The sequence below is a fragment of the Diabrotica virgifera genome, chromosome 9, assembly GCF_917563875.1.
Source record: "Diabrotica virgifera virgifera chromosome 9, PGI_DIABVI_V3a".
NCBI classification, from domain to species: domain Eukaryota; kingdom Metazoa; phylum Arthropoda; class Insecta; order Coleoptera; family Chrysomelidae; genus Diabrotica; species Diabrotica virgifera.
In genome coordinates this window covers 57,318,282-57,338,649 of record NC_065451.1, presented here as the reverse complement: position 1 = coordinate 57,338,649, position 20,368 = coordinate 57,318,282, and the positions used below count along the sequence as shown (strand labels likewise).

At 32.3% G+C, this 20,368-nt stretch overlaps 2 protein-coding genes across 2 annotated transcripts in view; both read right to left on the bottom strand.

Annotated features, from left to right (window-relative positions):
* Positions 1-20,368, bottom strand: part of LOC114334288 (dynein axonemal heavy chain 1-like) — a 947,682-nt gene that overhangs the window by 565,571 nt on the left and 361,743 nt on the right. The window lies entirely within an intron of this gene.
* LOC114334287 (CTD nuclear envelope phosphatase 1A-like) lies at positions 9,147-10,063 on the bottom strand. Its single transcript, XM_050661242.1, has one exon. It carries the CDS (start codon positions 9,992-9,994, stop codon positions 9,266-9,268), a length of 729 nt encoding a protein of 242 aa, XP_050517199.1. The 5' UTR covers positions 9,995-10,063; the 3' UTR covers positions 9,147-9,265.

The window sequence follows — 20,368 nt, the reverse complement described above, 5'->3', positions numbered from 1 at the left end:
TAGTAGCCTCTCATTTGAAAAAATAACATCCGGTATGTTTCATGTTTCGCAGACTCAACAACTTCTTAACCTTCCTACTGTGTTAAGGTATTTAACTAGTACCGGTGCTAGGGTATAAGGTGCCCGCCTGCAAAACTAGCATAGGCGCCCTTCCGTTTTTAATTAGTATTTTGTATAACACCAGCAGAAAAAAAGCTCATTACGGCCCTCTAAATAACGGCGCCCGCTTGCAGTGCATCCCTTGGCATTGAAAAGAAATATCGCACAGATTGTATTTAATAAACACTTGAATTCAGTCACCCGATGTGTGACATTGCTAGTCAGGTTTGTTATGATAAAAATATATAAATACAGTGTGTTGTATTTAAGATGAAGACACGGCTATATTTCGGCTATCCATATAAATACAGATTTGAAATTTTGCAAAGTCATATTATAGGTTGATAGTTCACATTTTTTAAAATAATCTACTGAAATTTAAATTAGAATTGCGTCAGTACACTATTAACCCGAAGTAAATGTTACACTCCTTGCCTATGGGGACAGACGAACCCAGTGAATAATACTTATTTTGAATTAAATTCTGATTTTATTTTTTTTTATTTGTTCGTAAAAGCTTTTGTTGTTTCACGTGTTCGAAAGGTAAAAACATTTTTTTGTAAAGAAAATAATAATAAAACCTTACATTTAATCAAAATTATGTTTATTCAGTTTTATTTATTTATTTATTTATAGTAAATACAAATGGACATGTAAGTCCACTCGACGTCCAAACCAATGTCTAAAAGACATTGTTCAACTTTACATCAAAAACACTCAAATAAAAATTCTCCGTAATTAAATTCTGCATAGAAACGTGTTTCTCCCGATTTACTTCGACGAAAATTTTCCCCGGAAAATGCGGGTTCTTCCAACAAAATCTTTAATTTTCAACTAAAATTTTAGATAAGTAATTGTTCATCAATAATTAAATAACTTGGTAATATAAAAGCTCTTTTCGCATAGATTAAAATTCCAGAAGCCGATGGAAACTAAATGAACAGTTCAGCAAAAATTTAATTGTTAATTAAAAATTTACGGTCGCTATAATAACCACAATAATTACGATACATAAGAATAACTATGATTTTTGTATAAAAAGACACTTTACCTATCTAATGTAGTTTGCAGAATTGACATTAGACTATTTAAACGGCCCCAGGAGTATTTTAAAATTATAAACAATTTTTTGACTAAAAACAAATAGAATATCTCAGGAAATATTAAATTAAATTAAATGATGAAAACGGTATTGGAAACAAAGCGGCAGTATGCTTCTTTTAAAGGTAAAAACGTTTAATTGTTTTAAGTGGTTCCTGAGATACAACCGGTCAAAGTTGACCCGCATTTACGGCAAATATATAAACAATAGGATAATAATTTTCGAACCTTTTTATTTTTTTCCTCTTGCTCCACACCAATTTTCATATCTTTAAAATACTGCTAACATATATTATTATAATAAAAACTATCGATATTACGAGTAAAAATTGCCAAAAATAGCAAAATTCCAATCAAAAATTAGGTTGAAGAAAATGTAATCTCAAAGTTCAAAATCGATATAAGTTAAAAAAGTGCGTTTTCTCGGCTTCCCTTGGAGCAGTTTTCTTCATTCTTTTTTTTTTGTTCCCAAGTAACTCGAGTAGAGCCATCTAACTAACGCATTATTAAATGTCAAACTTGCTTTTGTTTTGTTATAATAGATTAATTTATTTACAAGAAAAGAAAACTACATATTTTTTTTCCAGTTGCAGACTTTTTTTAGATAAACTTACTACAAGTGTACCCATTAAAGTTAAAAACACAAATACTCTCATTTGAAAGTTATATACTTATTTAAACAAACTTTATTTAAACAAATTTAAAAATTTTGTTATAATAAATAAATTTATTATAACAAAACAGAAGCAACTTTGACATTTAATAATGCGTTAGTTAGATGGCTCTACTTGAGTTACTTCTGAACAAAAAAAGAATGAAGAAAATTGCTCCATGGGAAGCCAAGAAAATGCATTTTTTTAACGTATACCGATTTTGAACTTTGAGATTACATTTTCTCCAACCTAATTTTTGATTGGAATTTTGCTATTTTCACTCGTAATGTCGATAGTTTTTATTATACTAATATATGTTATGAGTATTTTAAAGGTATGAAAACTGGTGTAGAGAAAGAGGACAAAAATAAAAAGGTGATGGTTTAAAAATTATGATCCTATTGTTTATATCTTTGCCGTAAATGCCGGTCAATTTTGACCGGTTGTATCTCAGGAACTTCTTATCACAATTAAACGTTTTTTCTTTTAGAAGAAGCGTCCTACCCCTTTTTTTCCAATACCGTTTTCATCATTTATAATTATTTATAATTTTAAAATATTTCTGAGGCCGTTTAAATAGTCCAATTTCAATTCTGTGAACTACATTAGATAGGTACAGTGCTTTTTATACAAAAATTATAGTTATTTTTATGTATCATAATTATTGTGGTTATTATGGCAACAGTAAATTTTTAATTAACAATTCAATTGTTGCTAAACTGTTAATTCAATGTTCATCAGCTTCTGGAATTATTATCGATGCGAAAAGAGCTTTCATATTACCAAGTTATTTAATTATTGATAAACGATTACTTATCCAAAATTTTATTTGAAAATTAAAGATTTTGTTGAAAGAACCCGCATTTTCCGGGAAAAATTTTCGTCAAAGTAAATCGGGAAAAACCCGTTTCGATGCAGAATTTAATTACGGTGAATTTTTATTTGGGTGTTTTTGTTGGGTGAATCTGCGGACTTTGCATACCTATATTATTAATATATAGAATCATAGGATTCAATTCCAGCAATAAAATTGCTGGTAAATAACTTTTCCCAAAAATGGCCTATTCACCGATAAGCTGTCCAGACTCTTACTACTTTAAATTATTTTGATTTAACAAATAAATATTGGGCTTACAAAAACTCGCCACCGTTATGCGACACATTTAGAAACACTGCTAATATTAATACTGAACTTGCAGTTGCAAATAAAGTAGTAGATTTCGAAAATTTCTTTGAGTTACTAAATCAAGTAGATATAATACAACCCAGTTAATATTATGAGCACTCTTTATTAAACAGTATTGTTTTAAACAACTACCTTACAAATTAGTCAAAATCTGTTTGTATTTATACAGATGCATCCAAAAGTTCAAATGGTACTGGTTGTGACTTTTATATTCCAGATAAATTTATAGAAAAAATGTTTAAACTGCCCTCAAATTTCTCCATTTTTAGTGCCGAGGCTGCGGCGGTATATGAGGCTTTAATTTATTTCAAGTTAGCAACCTATAATTCTGCATTAATTTTATCTGATTCATTATCTGTGCTTACTGCTATTCAAACACCTCAACTACCTTGTAGTACTTCTAATCCATACATTTTCTTAATAAAGAAAATCTTATTTGAAATTAATAAAGACACCCAAAAATACAACTTATGTGGATCAAAGCACATTCAGGACTTACACATAATGAACACGTAGAGCAATTAGCTAAAAATTCCCTCATCCATGGAACAGTAACCAAATATCAGCCCTGCATTCTAGATACTTTTAGATAGTCCAGATATCTGAATTACATCACCTGTTCTGTGGGGTTGTTGTCAACCACTAACTTACATCTGAGCGGATCTTTTGCTATTGTCGTACATTTAGTTTTGTTGGTAGAAATGTTCTTATTTAATTGCCGGCTTATTTAAAAGAACTGAAAGACCTGACTCTGAAGATCATCCTCTGATTCGACAATAATTGCTGCATCATCTGCTTAACACACCATACCAATTCTTTTCTTGCCCATTCTATATCCGAGATTAAGAGATGTTTCTTTGTTTATAGTTTTTCCCATAAGTAAGTCAAACAAGAATTGGCTTAAACGGTCGCCTTGTCAAATTCCTCCCGATGTTGGACTATTTTCAGTGAACTGGTCTTCTGCTCTAACTTTGGTTACGTTGTTGTTATTTTGGTTATGGACTATCTTTGTTATGCTGGTCGGTGTTTTATTTGCTATTACTAGCATAAGAAGGTCTCCCAGGCGAACTCTGTCAAACGCCTTCATCAGATCAATGAAGCAAATATGCGCTGGCATGCCGAACTCTATCATCATCATCAATGGTGCTACAGCCCTATGAAAGAGCCTCGACCTTCCCAAGTCTATTACGCCAGTCAGTCCTATCCATTGCTAACCGTTGCCAGTTTGCTGCTCCTATTTTTCTTCCATCCTCATCTACACCATCCTTCCATCTAAGTTTTGGCCTACCCCTATTTCTACTTCCCACAGGTTGTGACATAAGGATTCTTTTAGAATGGTTGTTATGCTGTGATCTTGCTAGATGTCCTGTCCATCTTAGTCTTTCTATTCTTATAAGAGATACTACGTCTTTACCACCAAATATGTTTAAATCTGTGGTATACCTCGTAGTTGTACCTCCTCCTCAAAATACCATTTTTACAGATGCCACCGAATATTCCTCTTAGGGTCCCTCCTTCAAATATGAGCAGAAGGTTTTCATCTGCTATCCGCTTCCATCTGAGATGGTCCATGTCTCCGATCCATATGTCAACACTGGTTGTATAAGGGTTTTGAATATGGTTATTTTTGTTTTTTGACTTAAGTTTCTGCTTCTCATATATCTACTCAGTCCAAAATAGCATTTGTTCGCTAGCATTATTCTTCTCTTGATTTCTTCCGTCATGACTTTCTTCTTGGTGATCAGGGAGCTCAAGTATGTGAATTTGTCCACCACTTCAAAGGTAGGCCGAACTCTATAGCTTTTTCTTTTATTTGTTTTATTCTAAATGCGTCTGTGGTAGACCGCCCCTTTGTAAAACGTTGTTGTTCTTCAGCATTAATGATTTGCCTTTCCAATTTGTCTTTAAGAATACCCGTGAAACGTTTCATCGTCATATTTAAGAGGGTTATTCCTCTGTAGTTTTGTGGGCAGGTTTTTTGTCCTCTTTTAAATATGGGAATTGTGATGCTCTTATGCCATTCATCTGGTGTTTCAGTTTCATTTAAGATTTTTTTAAAGAGTTTCGAGAGTTTACATCAAGGGTGGGCAAAAGGCGGCCCGCGGGCCGGATGCGGCCCTTTTGCTTACTTTATCCCGCCCGTTGAAAAATCCCGCAAACTTTTTTAAGAGGATAGGCGCAATGATTTTTAAATGCATTCATTGTTTTCGAAGCCTGAGAAAATTATACTGCCGAGGGCCGAAAGTCCCTGAAAACTTCTACAATGCTTATTTTAGTAAGTCGCAGGGATAAAAAAAAAGAAAAAAATTAGTGTGATTTTTAATTTCAAATATCTCATTCAAAAAAAAACATTTTGTTTACTCTAAGGGACTTTTGGCTCTCAGTAATAATTTAATCTTTCATTCTGCGTTTAAATTTTTCAAAAATATTTATTATTTTTCTCAGTATTCGAAAAAAAGGATTCATTTAAAAAGCATTGGCCCGAAATTTTGCGGCTACGCTCTTAATCTCTGTTATGCGATTTTGTTGATATTAACAGTATTAGATTAGTGTTTGTAGGGTTCATATAAATAATTAATCTCGTTCTTCTGCTTTTCTTAAAAACCTCTATGTGTTTAACCCGGTTCAGGCGCGAATATTTTTGGGCCAGGGTATTTGTCGTCTACCAGGACCCTTTTCCTTCATTTTTACCCTTCATAATCAGCTGCTTCAACAACATACAACATCGTACTTATCATTTATTAGTATGTGCCCTTTCTCCTTGCTGTCTCTCTCTCTTTAACGATGGTCAAAGTTCTCTGTTCCTTTTCCATTCTGTGCAACACCATTTTGTTCGTAATATGATCGGTCGATGGTATTTTCAAAATTCTCCTAAAAAGCCACATGTCAAAAGCTTCCAGCTTTCTCACTAAGTCAGCATTGACAATCCAAGAAAGAAGAATAGGGTGGACATAACATTTTTATTATTATCCCGGGTTTTTATAGGGTTTCCGCCTTCCGGTTCCCAGTTTCCAGCTTCGTCCGTCGTTGCATTCGCCAGGGTGAAGGTTCCTTTCCGACATTGTCTTCTGAATGTCACCTAGCCCGGATTGTTTCGGCTTTCCTCTCTTCCTTCTTTTTTTGGCGTTCATTTTAAAGTTTGTTTTGGCAGCCTGTCGTCGTCCAATCTTTCTACATGACCATACTGGATCAGTTGACACCTTTAAATTATTACTGTGATAGTTGACTTGACATAACATTTTACCATCCGATATCAGATTTGCAGATTGAATCTTTGATTGCTCAGAAATTTCCTTATCTTCAAAAAGGCTGCTCTTGAATTTATGAATGTCAATTTTTATCTGGATGCCTGTTATGGCTTAATATAATGGACCATTTTAAAAATTTCGAAATTTTACTAAGAACAAATTGTTCGCATGTACACACAAGTAAGACAATTTATTATTACTATTATTTATTATTAGCAGTCAAATGTATTTGTCCAAATACTTTAAAATGATACTTATAGTATTTATGTCAAAAAACTTTCTTGGACAGAGAAAAATCTCCACCAAAAACATTGTACGCAGCGTACATACTGGATATAATATGTCTCCGGCCCGGGAGACATTTTGAAAATTTCATTTTGGCCCGCGCTTAAAAGTATTTGCCCACCCCTGGTTTACATGCTAGTTCAGGGCCTCCATATTTTAATAGTTTATTAGGTATACCATTCGTTCCAACCAATTTTCTGTTTTTTAGCTTCTTGATCTTTGCTTCTACCTCTTCGCCATTAATTGTAGCACTTCTATGTGTTTCGTATTCGTTTATATTAAGCGTTTCTTCAGCATCATATAGCTCTTTAAAATGCTGTTTTATAAATACTCCCCTGGTCTGCACGAACTCGTTAACTGGTTTAGTAGGCTTTCCCATATTTACAGAACCACTTAGTAGAAACTACAGGCCCATAATGGGCCTTTAGTTACTGAGGTCCATTATATCGCCTTTTTATGAAGTAGGATAATTTCTGCTTTATACCACTGAGTTGGTGTTAATGCTTCCCATAAGATTCCATGGACTAATCTAAAAGCACATTAAGCCAGTGATTCTTAACCTGTGGGGCGCGCCCCCCTAGGATGGCGCGCTTTTAGCAATGGGGGGCGTGAAAATATCAAAAAAAAAACACCTAAAACATTGACTAATTTACTAAAATCAAAGCAAAACAAAATTCTGACAAACAAAAAAATAAAATACCCATGAACAAGAAGCTATACATAGTTATGAGCACTGAATACTAAATCAACAACTTTAATGTAAATTAGTGACTTCCTTGGGCCTGTTTTGCAGAGCAATGCTTATCGAAACAGGGTGTAATATTAGAAATAGACGCTCTCAGTTCTTTCTCTATATTTAGCTGCGATCTATATTTGGTCTTTAAAGCAGCCATCGCGGAAAATCCTGTTTCGCAAAGGTAGGATGGTGAAAACGGTAATAGTATACGGAACGCTCTGATTTTCAGTGCAGAAAACTCATCATTTACCCCTGCCCAAAATTCAAAGAGGGCTCTAATATTAAACTGTTTCTTGATTTGAGCATTTGCTGTGAAGTCTATGAAGGTTTCTTCTTCTGCAGTAGAGAGCTCTTCGGGTGTAATTTGAAACGGATTCCCGACCCACTCATAACTATTAGGTACGTATTAATTGGTCGTCGGCGAAAAATATCTTTTAAAATTTTTTTTCAGCATTGCTAAATGATTTTCAATGGTTACAAAAACAACTTTCACGTGTTGTTCTTCAGCCTGGTAAGTTTTAAAACATTCATCCACATTTTCAAATATTTCTAGGTTTTTTGCTTTAAATTTCTGCTTCACAATTTCAATTTTCTACATAAAGCGGTAACTTTATCATTCGTATCAAATATATGTGTATTGGGCCCTTGAAGTTGTAAGTTCAAATTATTTAGTTTCTCGAATATATCAACCAGGTAACTCAATTTCATCAAAAATAAACCATCGTGAAACATCTAGGCTTGCGGCCTCTTTTCTTCTTCTAGAAAAATGGCGATTTCATGTCTTAATTCAAAACACGTTGTAAAAATTTCCCACGTAATAACCAGCTTGCCTCACAATAAAATAATAGTGCTGAATGTACTGCATCCATATCTTTGCAAAGTACTGAAAAGATTCTAGTTTTCAAAGGTCTCATTTTTATGTAGATAATTAACTATTGTTACAACCGTAGCACAATATTCGAGCCAGAGCTTCTCTGTTGATCATACAGTGTCTCTATTTTTGCTTCATTTATATAATCATTTAACATAGCAAATGATTCAAGCGACTTTGCTATCAATTCTATTGGTTTGCAGAAAAGTAGTTCTACTACTGATCTGCCATCACAAAATCGAACGTATGCAATAAAATGAGCATATTTATTGCTACTGTTGCCTCATCAAGCTGAATCGAAAACAGCTTTTCACGCAACTTCCTGATTAGCTGATCCTGTACATATTCAGCTATATCACCAATTCGGCGGGCAACAGTATCATTTGATAGAGGTATACACCCCAGTTTTTTAGCAAAATTATCTCCAAACACAGTTTCTACAATTTTGATTGCAGTTGGTAATATAAGATCTTCACCAATAGTGTTAGACTTTTTAGATCTGGCTATTTAATATCAGACTTTATAAGAGGCAAGTAAAGCTATTTCATTCACAGTCAAAGTTTTTATTAAAACTAATTTTAGCTTTTCACGCCATTTTAATTTTAACTCGAAGAATTCTCGGGGTTTGTTTTTGTACTCACTATGAAGCGTTTCCCAATGTTTTTTTAGTTTATTAGGTTTCATGCTGCTCAAGGTATATTATTATTGCATAGATATATTGTTATTGAACGAGGGGGGGGCACGGTGAATATAATTATGGAAAATTTGGGCGCAAATGGTAAAACGTTGAGAAACGCTGCATTAAGCACACCACCAACAAACATAATAAATAAGTCCAAAACTTTTATGATCAAATAACTAGATTAAGAATAAAATAAAATTTAAATTAAATTTTTTTCTTTTTTTTTATTAAATGGTATTTTATTTTTTTTATTAAATTTCACTAAAACACAAATTTTATGTTTATCTTTTTATTAAAAAATATTTTCTCTTAAGACAAAGTAATATTTACTCTTTTCTATTGATCAGTATACAACTAGCGGCAGGAAAGCAATTGGTACAATTTCACACAGACACTTTTATATTCTATGACAGTTTGTTCAAATGTAAATTTCTCGATAATACAGATCTCACATCTGACGTGAACCTGAGAGCATCTAGTAACGGTAGAAGATTCAGTAAAGCTATATCTGTCGGATCAGAAAACCATGACTTTATAGCAATTGCATTATTTGGATATGCTCTATATGCACCTGGACTATTATCTATTATGAAAATGCTAGAAAGATCATCACTGACAGTACTTAAATCTTTAGTATAGGAACCAATTTCTTGTGTGCAATGTTGCCTGTAAAATCTTCTCGATAGGATACCTTTACCAGCGTCTAATATATCGGCTACTTCTGTACCGTATGCTTGAATGCTTGCAGTAAAAATCACTAATTCGTACCATTTGGACACTATATCTAAAAAATAGCTAACGTGTGGTCTCTTATGCACAAAAAATTGAACAGGATGCCTCTCAATTTCAATGTCCAATATAAAATCAGGCGGCATTTTTGGTCTTACTATTTGTCTGGCGACACCATTATGATGTGAGTGTACTAACGTTTCGTCCAAATCCAGAACAAGAATTTTTCTTTTAACAATGCTTAACCTATGTTTCGATAATGGTGATAAAGGAACTATATCATATCTTATAACTTGGTGCTGAAGAATTTTCCTAGTACATTTTCTGAATTGAAAACAAACATATTTCCACATTTTAGAGGATATTGACAACACTATCTGAAATGACCACCTTAAAGTTTCCATTTAAAAGACATAAAATATACTGAATCACTAATATAATATCTATAATGACGTTTTATACTTTTTCGCCAAAGTAAACAAACCGCCATTTTGTGACTTTTGTGACACTGCTTTTAGAATGTCAAAATTTACAAAATATATTTTGTTATGGCAGTTCCGTGTGATTTACTCCATACAGAAAACGTTCTTTGAAAAAAAGAAGACGTATTAAGAAATATTTTTCTTCTTCCGTTTATTTGTTTGACCTTGGCTATTAGGGCTGTCCGACCAGGATGTGTGTATTTATATTGATTGTTTAATGCCCGGTTGCACCAACAGATCTTAAGCTTAAGTCGAGAATATCATAAGAATTAATTTAATATAATTATAATATATTACAATAAAAATACCATAATATAATAATAGGTATAATTAATAATAAGGTAAGAATCTAAAATTATGATGCAACCTAAGTGATACTCAAGGAGGCCCTAGATATAAGTAGAGCTTAGCTAAACTGGAGCTTAAGATCTGTTGGTGCAACCAGGCATAAGACTTCTTAAATTCAGAGCTCTTGAATATGCAACAGTAGTTAATGAAGAATAACAAATTCAAAATTAATTGCTTTTAAGTTCTTTCACACAAGTTCTATTATTAATGGTCCATTAACGAGTTTGTGCAAACCAAGGTGGTATTTATAAAAGAGCATTTAAAAGAGCTATATGATGCTGAAGAAACGCTGAATATAAACGAATACGAAACACATGGAAGTGCTACAATTAATGGCGAAGAGGTAGAAGCAAAAATCAAGAAGCTAAAAAACAGAAAATCGCCTGGAACGGATGGTATACCCAATGAACTATTAAAATGTGGAGGCCCTGAACCAACATGTATACTGCCACAACTCTTTAAAAAATCTTAAATGAAACTGAAACACCAGATGAATGGCATAAGAGCATCACAGTCCCCATATTTAAAAAAGGACAAAAAATTTGCCCACAAAACTACAGAGGAATAACCCTCTTAAATACGACGATGAAACTTTTCACGGGTATTTTTAAAGGGGTGATACACACGCGAGTAAGTACGCGAACTTATGGCTCGCGACCTTTTTCGCGCGTGTATCACCGCAAGTACGCGTACTTTAAGTCCGCCGAGTAAGTACGCCGTCGATCCAACACGTTTGAAATCTTACTCGTAACCCGTACGTGTATCACTGCCACGAGCCACGAGCCTCGAGCCATCATGTTATTGCGTTTAAAGTTACAGTTATATTTTCACTAATTAAGCAAATTGCCTAGAAATAATTCAATCGTTTATTGTTGAAAGGAGACAATTTACATTTTATAAGTTTTGAGAAAACCGTAAAACACTATTTTAAGCTATACTAAATTATTTTGATTATTTGTTTTTGAGTAAACCTAATTATTTAGAGGCTGTTTTATCCTCCTGATGAAAATATTACCATCTAATCTATGATATTTTGTTTGTTTATGCCTACCTTGTATTAAATTAAAATAGATCAAAAACAAGTGCTATACTTCACATCATGATTTTGACAGCTTACCACACTTATAAAAAATCAAATTATTCTTCTATTTAACAAAACCTGGTCAAAAAAATAATCAAACTCTACTAAAAAACATAAGATTTCAGCAAAATTAGGTACACAGAAAATAAAAAATTTAACCACGAGGACAGTTTCTAAATTTTTTGCTACCGACGGCGACCGCGATCTTTAAAACCGCGTACTTTAAGTCTGCCGTGTATCACCGACGGCGAGCCGAGTAAGTCCGCGATCTTTAAACCCGCGTACTTAAATATTGCGTGTGTATCAGGCGCTTTAAGGACAAATTGGAAAGCCAAATCATTAATGCTGAAGAACAACAACGTTTTACAAAGGGGCGGTCTACAACAGACGCAGTATTTATAATAAAACAAATAAAAGAAAAAGCTATAGAGTTCGGCATGCCAGCGTATACTTGCTTCATTGATCTGACGAAGGCGTTTGACGCGTTTGACAAAGTCGCCTTGGAGACCTTTTATGGAAGTAGAGAAAAACTGTTTTATATTTTTTTTTTGAAAACTCAATACTTTTTGAGTTATGCGTGGTTGGAAATTGACAATTTTCATTGAAAAATGACACCTTTGCGGACGGTTATTTGCGAATACCTTAAAAACTTTGCATCTAAAAAAAATACGATATTAAATATTTTTGTAGCTTCTAAAAAAGCAAAGAGATTCGTTCATTCATAAATCGACATAACTTCTAGTTATAACAGAAAAAGAGATATGGTAGGTGAGAAGAGTTTGTTTTTTTTTTTGTGCATGCTCAAATAGGTGTATTTAACTTAAAATAACAGAAAAACGGTGGATTTTAGGTGTATAATGATACCAATAGCTTTTGTAGTGCTTGAAAATACCTTTAAAATGAGCAGTATTAAATGTTAATTACATTAAAATTAAGTATATAAGTATATTTAACCCCTCATCCGTCAGAATTTAAATACATCGTTTTTCTTCTAAAATGCTTTTTATTATAGTGTTGTTTCTATGTTCAAAGAGTTGGACGGGTTTAAACTAAATGGTTTAAAAATAAAGTTCAAATTATAGAGGACATTTTAAAATTTTTTTAAAAATCTCCTTTTTCTCCATGTAATTCGAAATTGATAAGAGATACGAAAAAAATATAATGCATAAAAATGTAGGGTTTTTTTAGAGAAAAATTTTGTTTTTATTTTTCGCTACTGTATCTCTTATCATTTTCAAGTTACATGAAGAAAATTGAAGATTTTCAAGAAAATTTGAAAATCCGCTCTATAATTTTATCTTATTTTTTTTTCAAAAATCATTCATTTTAAACCCGTCACACTTTTTGAACATAGAAATAAAACTATATTAAAAAGTATTGTAGAAGGAAAACGATGCATTTAAATTCTGATGGATGGGGGTTAAATATACTTCTTATTTTCTCTTAAAATACATTAGTCATCAACTTTTTTGCAGCATATCTCGCTTAGTTTGAATGTAATCCGACATTTAATATTGCTTGTTTTAAAGCTTTATTAAAGCACTTCAAAAGGTATTAGTATCATTATTATTCACCTAAGATCGACCGTTTCTCTGTTTAGACCAGTAAGGATCTGTTTTTAGGTGGATGTGAGAGGTGGCATTCAGATTTTTGCGGATAAAGTTAGGTGATAACTTCGTTAATAATAATTGAGTTATGCTCCTTTTGCGTACAACTGAAAAACTATTTATTTTAGAACAAAGTCGTATAGGAATAAAACAAAGATAATTAAATTTTCTATCAGATGCGATTGGTTTAAAATGTCTTAATTTATCACCCTTGCTTCAAAATGGCAATAAATATAAAATGAGGGGAAAAACACGCCTGTCATTATAAAATGATTTTCCATCACTCAGGTTACACTTGGAACCTTCCTAATTCGCTTAGAAAATTTTTGAAATGTGCTAAAACCGTACCCCAAATTTCATTAAAATTGACTTACTAGATTTTGCATAATTATTTTCCAATCTAAACTTTTTTTTTTAAATTAAAATTTTTTAAAATCTTGCACAACAAAAACTAGAACATACAAAGATTTGTCAATTTTTTTACATATAAAGAAGTACTCCACCTATCTAGTGCACGTTACAGAATTGAAATCGGATTATTTAAGCAGCCTCAGCAATGTTTTAAAGTTATAAACAATTTTTTGGCTTATAAAAAAATTAGTGCTGTGTTTAGGAGAGGGTGCTACGGGCTCCTTTATTTAGATGGGTTTACCAAGTTTTCGATCCGGATGTCGATAAGATTGTTATAAACCAAGAACTTGAGGAATTACATAACATCGATTTTTCGCAAAATAAAACATTTTTTTGTATGTCTTGGGTAATTCTAAGCAAAAAATGTTCTTACAAGTTTTTTCGTATGATGCATAGTTTTCGAGATAAACGCGGTGGAACTTTCAAAAAATCGAGAAATTCCAATATTTGAACGCGAATAACGTTTGATTAAAAAATAAAATAGCAATTCTGCCGACAGCATTTGAAAGTTTAAGTCAAATTATACCGGTTTTAATAGGGAACTTGCACATTTTTTTTTATTAAATAATAATGTTCAGTTTTGTTTAAAAATGAGATTTCCAAAATTTCACTTTTCAAAAACTCGTAATAACTTAGAAATACATATTTAAAGTCTTCGGCGGTATAAAATAGTTCAAACGTCCCGTGACGTCACACAGTTTTGCATTCGTTTTGATTATGGTTATATTTAGCTGTGTCTAGGTACACGCTAACGTGTACGCAAATAAAAAAGTTAGGTAGACGCGAATTAAACTTCATCAAGCCAGTGACGTCATTATTTAGCTTGCGCAGTGACTATACATTTTAGTACATGCTATTTTGATATGTTTAGTGTTTGATAGAAAAATATTTGTTAAGGGAAGGGAAGCAGAACTATTCAGATGTTTCAAACTTAATTGTAATAAATCAATGTATATATATATATATATATATATATATATATATATATATATATATAAAAGTATATATTTAGGTTAGCAAAATAATTATATGTATTTAGTTGACATGACATGTAGGTACAAAATATTGTTAAAATAATTTTTATATGTAAGTGAATTATTATAATCAACTATTCTAAATGCAAAATAAGCCACAATTTAACTAAAAAATTATTTTATTAACGTTTCGACGTCCAAATCGGATGTCATTGTCAAAATACAAAAATTAGTCAGATTAAATAAATTATTAGAAAAAATTTTTTACTAAGCAACAACATTTTTGTTTAATTTAATAATGTTTTTTATTTTGACAACGACATCAGGTTTAGACGTCGAAACGTTAATAAAATCAATTTTTTAGTTAAATTGTGGCTTAGTTCTCATTTAGAATAGTTGATTACAAAAATTCCACAAGGATAATAGCTTCAGAACAAGTTAATTATTATTGTGAAAGCTTTAGGTCTTCCTTTTATTTTAATCTTGGACGGTAGTACTATTTCATTTATAACTAAAAAATATATATTAATTTATAGTCCCTTATCTTTTTCGTGCTGTTTTAAAATGTTCTTAAACCCGTTAAAAGAACTAAATAATTGTCCACACTCCATAGTTAATTTAAAAACAAACACTAAACAAATAAAAAATAAGAAATCATGGACACTCTAACTTTTTTATTTGCGTACACGTTAACGTATACCTAGACACAACCCTATATTTAGGTATATTCTTCTTCTCCTTCTTTAGTTTATTGGCCTCCACCTACTTGGGTATTTGGCCAGCTCATCGTCGTGGAATAAGTCAAAAATATTTATATTCTAATGACATTTATTGTATGTCATTGTAATAATATATACCAGTTTGTTAAAATTGGAGTTTTATACTGTTTTTGAAGAAAAGGAACGAAGGTTTACTATTGAAAATTAAACCATTTTGTAAAAGTAAAAATTTTCTATGAATAGTTCAAACGATCAAAAACACTTGTAACGTCACATATATGTATTTTCTACTGACGTTTATAACGTCTAATTTAAAATTCTGTTTACTTTATTGGAAAAATGTAAATGTACAACCCAGTGACGTCACGACGCGTTTTTTGCCACCTGTTTTAATTTGAATTTTTAATCGTCTTTATGGGCCAAACGAAAGACAAACAAAACTTTTTTATCTTTGATACATGTTTTAAATTATGTTCTGTTGTGATTTATAACATTTTTTTCGAATTTAAAAATTTATGCAAGTTCCCTATTCTTTGAATTGCTAAAAATTCATTTTTTTATTATTAAACAAAGCTATTTATTTATAAGCCAAAAAATTGTTTATAAATTTAAAACATTGCTGAGGGCCCGTAAATAATCCGATTATAATTCTGTAAAGTTTATTAGATAGGTAGAGCACATCTTTATGTATATGTAAAAAAATTAGCCAACTTCTAAATGGTCTACTTTTTGTTCAGAAAGATTTTAAAAAATTTGAACTTTTTTAAAAACATTTAGATTGCAAATTTATTATGCAAAATTTATTTGGTCGATTTTAATGAAATTTGGTACACGATTTAAGTATATTACAAAGAATTTCTTAAGCGAATTACTAGGGTTCTAAGTGCCACCAAAGTGGTTAAAAAATATTGAATAACAACAGACTTATTTTGCCCCCTTATTTTGTATTTATTGCTATATTGCAGAAAAGGTAATACCTTAAGATATTTTTTACCAGTTGTATATCATACAAAATTTAATTATATTTTTACTTTATCTCTTTACTTTATTTCTTTACGACTTTGTTCCAAAACAAATCGTTATAAGCAAAAAGTTATAAGCAAAGAAAACAGAAAAAATCGATGTTTTTCGAAATTTTTAAATATTTGAATTTTTTTATTAATGTTCCGGACATATTTGAGAAGGAGCATAAGTCAATTATTATTACTGAAGGTGTCAGCTAACTTTATCTGCAAAAATCCGAATGCCGCCTCTCACATCCAAAAATAGACGTTTTTTCGCAGATCCTTACTGGTCTAGTTTAGGGATGGGAAAAACCTACCGGTTTAAACCTAAAACCGGTTTTTTTACTTCGCAATAACCGGTTTTACCGTTTTTTTTTCCGGTTATAACCGGTTTTTTCTTTTTAAAGTAAAAACCGGTTATTAGCTTTTTACGGTGATTAGGATTAGGTTAGGTATTATTTTGGATCCCAATCATAACTATTATTCTCAAGTAATTATTCCAAACAAAACCATAATTCAAATTTTATTTTATTTTATAAAATACAGAAGCAAACTGAAAGTGCAATCTCACATCAGCCAGAAACAATTACTAAGTATTATTATAATATTTCCTTGAAAAGGTATTTTTAATCATAATATTTACATAAGAAGTGATCTGGTTGAATTAGACGCAAACATCATCTATTTTTCACACTTAACTCTTGACATTGAAAGTGGGTGAATGACTTTTTCTGATTACCAAAAATAATGCTCTGACTATGAATATCGAATTACTGATTACGAATACGAATCTACAAGAATTTCCCTACGTTTTCAAAACGATACACTCATACAGGAATTATTAAATGAGTTAAAATGAGTTCTACTTATTCTACAAATATACAAACGTGTTAAAATTAATACATGTTCTTTCGATAGTACTAATTTTGATCATATTCATATTGAGTCGAATGGAGTATCGCAAACTAAAGTGTATAGTGAATGTAAGTTTGTAACCTATTGGATTCAAAAAACCGAAAACCGGTTTTTCCAAAAAACCGGTTTTTTTGGCCGGTTATAACCGCCAGGTTAAACCGTAAGCAAAAAAAACCGGTATAACCGAAAACCGGTGTTTTGTCAAAAACCGCCATCCCTAGTCTAGTTATAAACACCGATTTGAGCATGCACAAAAAAAACAAGCTTTTCTCACCTACCATGTCTCTTTTTGTATTATAACTAGAAGATTTATGAAGGAACGAGTCTCTTTGTGTTTTTATAAGCTACAAAAATATTTTGTATAGTTTTTCCGTTAATTGCATAGTTTTTAGTGTATTCGCAAAAAACCGTCAGCAAAGGTGTCATTTTTCAATGAAAATGGCCAATTTTCAACCGCGAATATCTCAAAAAGTATTGTTTTAAAAAAAAATTATACAACAGTTTTTACTAAGGATTAGCTTCTTAGTCACTTTCGTGGTTATTATAACCAAAAAATTTTTCACCCCCCGAGAAGGGGTGGGAACCACCCCCAAGGTAAAACCGCACATCGTCATAGGCTAGATTTTAAATTAAAAGATAAGTAGAGGCTATTCCCATAATTTCATTAAAATTCATGCAGTAGGATAAAATTCGGAGGTAATATGCTATTCTTGCTCCCATTGACTGGCGTAGTTTTAGATGATCGTGTTTCGTCTTTCATGACTAGTATGGGCGAACATGGCATTTAATGTAAGATAATGATAAACTCCATACTGCCCGAGTTCTCAGAGAATATTTTAATGCCGGGGGAGTTAAGCGGTATGATTTGCCACCACTCAGTCCTAGACAAGGCGAAAACGGCGGATTCGTTGGGAAAAATATTCCCATAAGATTTTTTTGCATAATCACATTAGCGAGACACCCCAGGATAAGGTTCAAGAAGTCGCCCACGCAAAAAGTGGTCCAAATTTTTTTTAACAATTTTTTTAATCAAATTGCAAAAATCAAAATATTTTTGGCCCAGACAATTTTTTTAGGTTTTCTGGACCATTCTGGACAAAAAAGGTCTCTTATAATTTTTCTGTAAAGTTGATCTTTTTCCAGTAATAAGAAATTTAAAATTTGAAAAACGCGAAAATTGCCATTTTCAAGGCTTATTAACTCGGTTAAAAATTATTACTAAGAAAGTCAGAAAGTGACTAAATCAAAGTTAAAATCCCCCGCTACATGATCATGAAGAAATCTGTGTCATTAATTTATTACTTAGCTGTTATTTTTAATTAATAACAATAAGTGGTTAGATCGTATTGACGCGGGTGTACGTGCATGGCACTAATTATTATTACTTAAAAATAACAGCTTAGTAATAAAATAATGACAAAAATTTCTTCAGGGTCTTGTAATGGGGGGGGGGGGGGGGGGCTTTAAACTTTGATTAGGTGACTTTCTGACTTTCATAATAATAGTTTTTAATCGAGTTATTAAGCCTTAAACATGGCCATTTCGTATTTTTCAAATTTTAAATCTCGTATAAAGTAACGTTTACACGTATCCAGTAACTGGCGCCAGTCTCACTGGAATGCGAGTGCTTGACTAAGACAGCGCTGGATAGGTTCGTTTACACGTATCCAGTAACTGGTGCCAATCTCACTGGCACTCTTATTAAAAATCCTAATACGGCCACTGAAACCACAGGTACGACAGCGCCAGCGACTGGAACGCTGTGTTTACACGTGTCTACAACCACTGGCACGGGGTTAGAGGGGACGCGGACGAGTGCCACTGGCACGAAAAATAGACCAGCCTTCTATTCGAGACAGCGCTGGCAGACAGCGCTGGACTGGAACAAAAAAGCGTTTACATGATGCCAGCACTGTCGTTCCAGTGCGACTGGCGCCAGTTACTAGATACATGTAAACGCGCCTTAACTCGAAAACTACAAATTTTAGAGAAAAATCACAAGAGACCTTTTTGCTCCGAATGACCAAGATAATCTAACAAAAATTGTTACGCAGTGAAATACTAAGTTATTTATAAAACAGTTCGTGAAGTATGGTTTTTGCGCACGCACGCGATGTTTAGAGCACGATCGGACCGAGTGCTATACATCGCCTAAGTGCGCAAAAAGTACTTCACGCACAGTTTCATACAATATTTTATCTACCAAAAAAACAAATAAAAAAACTGCAACTCTTCGTCACTGGAATACATTCCTATTTTACAATTTTTTCACTTTCCGACTTTCATAATAATAACTTTTAACCGAGTTATTAAGCCTTGAAAATGGCCATTTTTGCGTTTTTCAAATTTTAAATTGCTTATAACTCGAAAACGATCAACTTTAGAGAGAAAATATAACAGACCTTTTTTGTCCAGAATGGTCAAAAGATCTAAAAAAAATTGTGGGGGTCAAAACTACGGATTTTTGCAATTTGATTAAAAAAGGTGTTAAAAAAAATTTGGACCACTTTTCACATGGGCGACTTCTTGAACCTTATTCTGGGATGTCTCACGAATGTGATTATGCAAAAAATCTCATGGGAATATTTTTTCCAACGAACCCGCCGTTTCCGCATTGTCTATCCAGGCGTTAATTCTATCGAACATGTCTGGGATGAGTTGGGCCGAAGTATTCGAAGGCATACACCCGCTCCAATAACTGCCCAGGAGCTACGAGAATTCTTATTACAAGAACCAGAATGTGATTCGTAATTTTATTGCAAGTATACCTCGATGTCTAGAAGCTGTCATTAATGCAAGAGGAGGAAACACACGCTATTAATGAAGTTTTTTTCCAATAATGTTTAGTTTTAATATTTTTTTTGTCAGTTTCTTAACAATAAGTCGCACTTTGTTTTAACTCTAAAGTTGTTATTTCTCCTAAATAAAGCTCAAAGACCAAAATATTGCTTTTGATTTAATAATAATATTAAACTTAGTTTACATAAAATAAAATCAAACTCGAAGGATTATTCGAAAAGAAGTGTTAGACAGATTAAATAATATACAAAAATATCACACATTCGTTAAAAAATTTAAACAATCTAACACATTCGTTAAAGAAAAGCGTGGGGCGAAAACCGTTTATTCGATGAAGACGCTGTTCTTTGACGAATGTTTTATGATTTTTTCCATTTTTTAACGAATGTGTGAAATTTTTGTATATTTAATCTGTCTGTATTTTTGTATATTTAATAC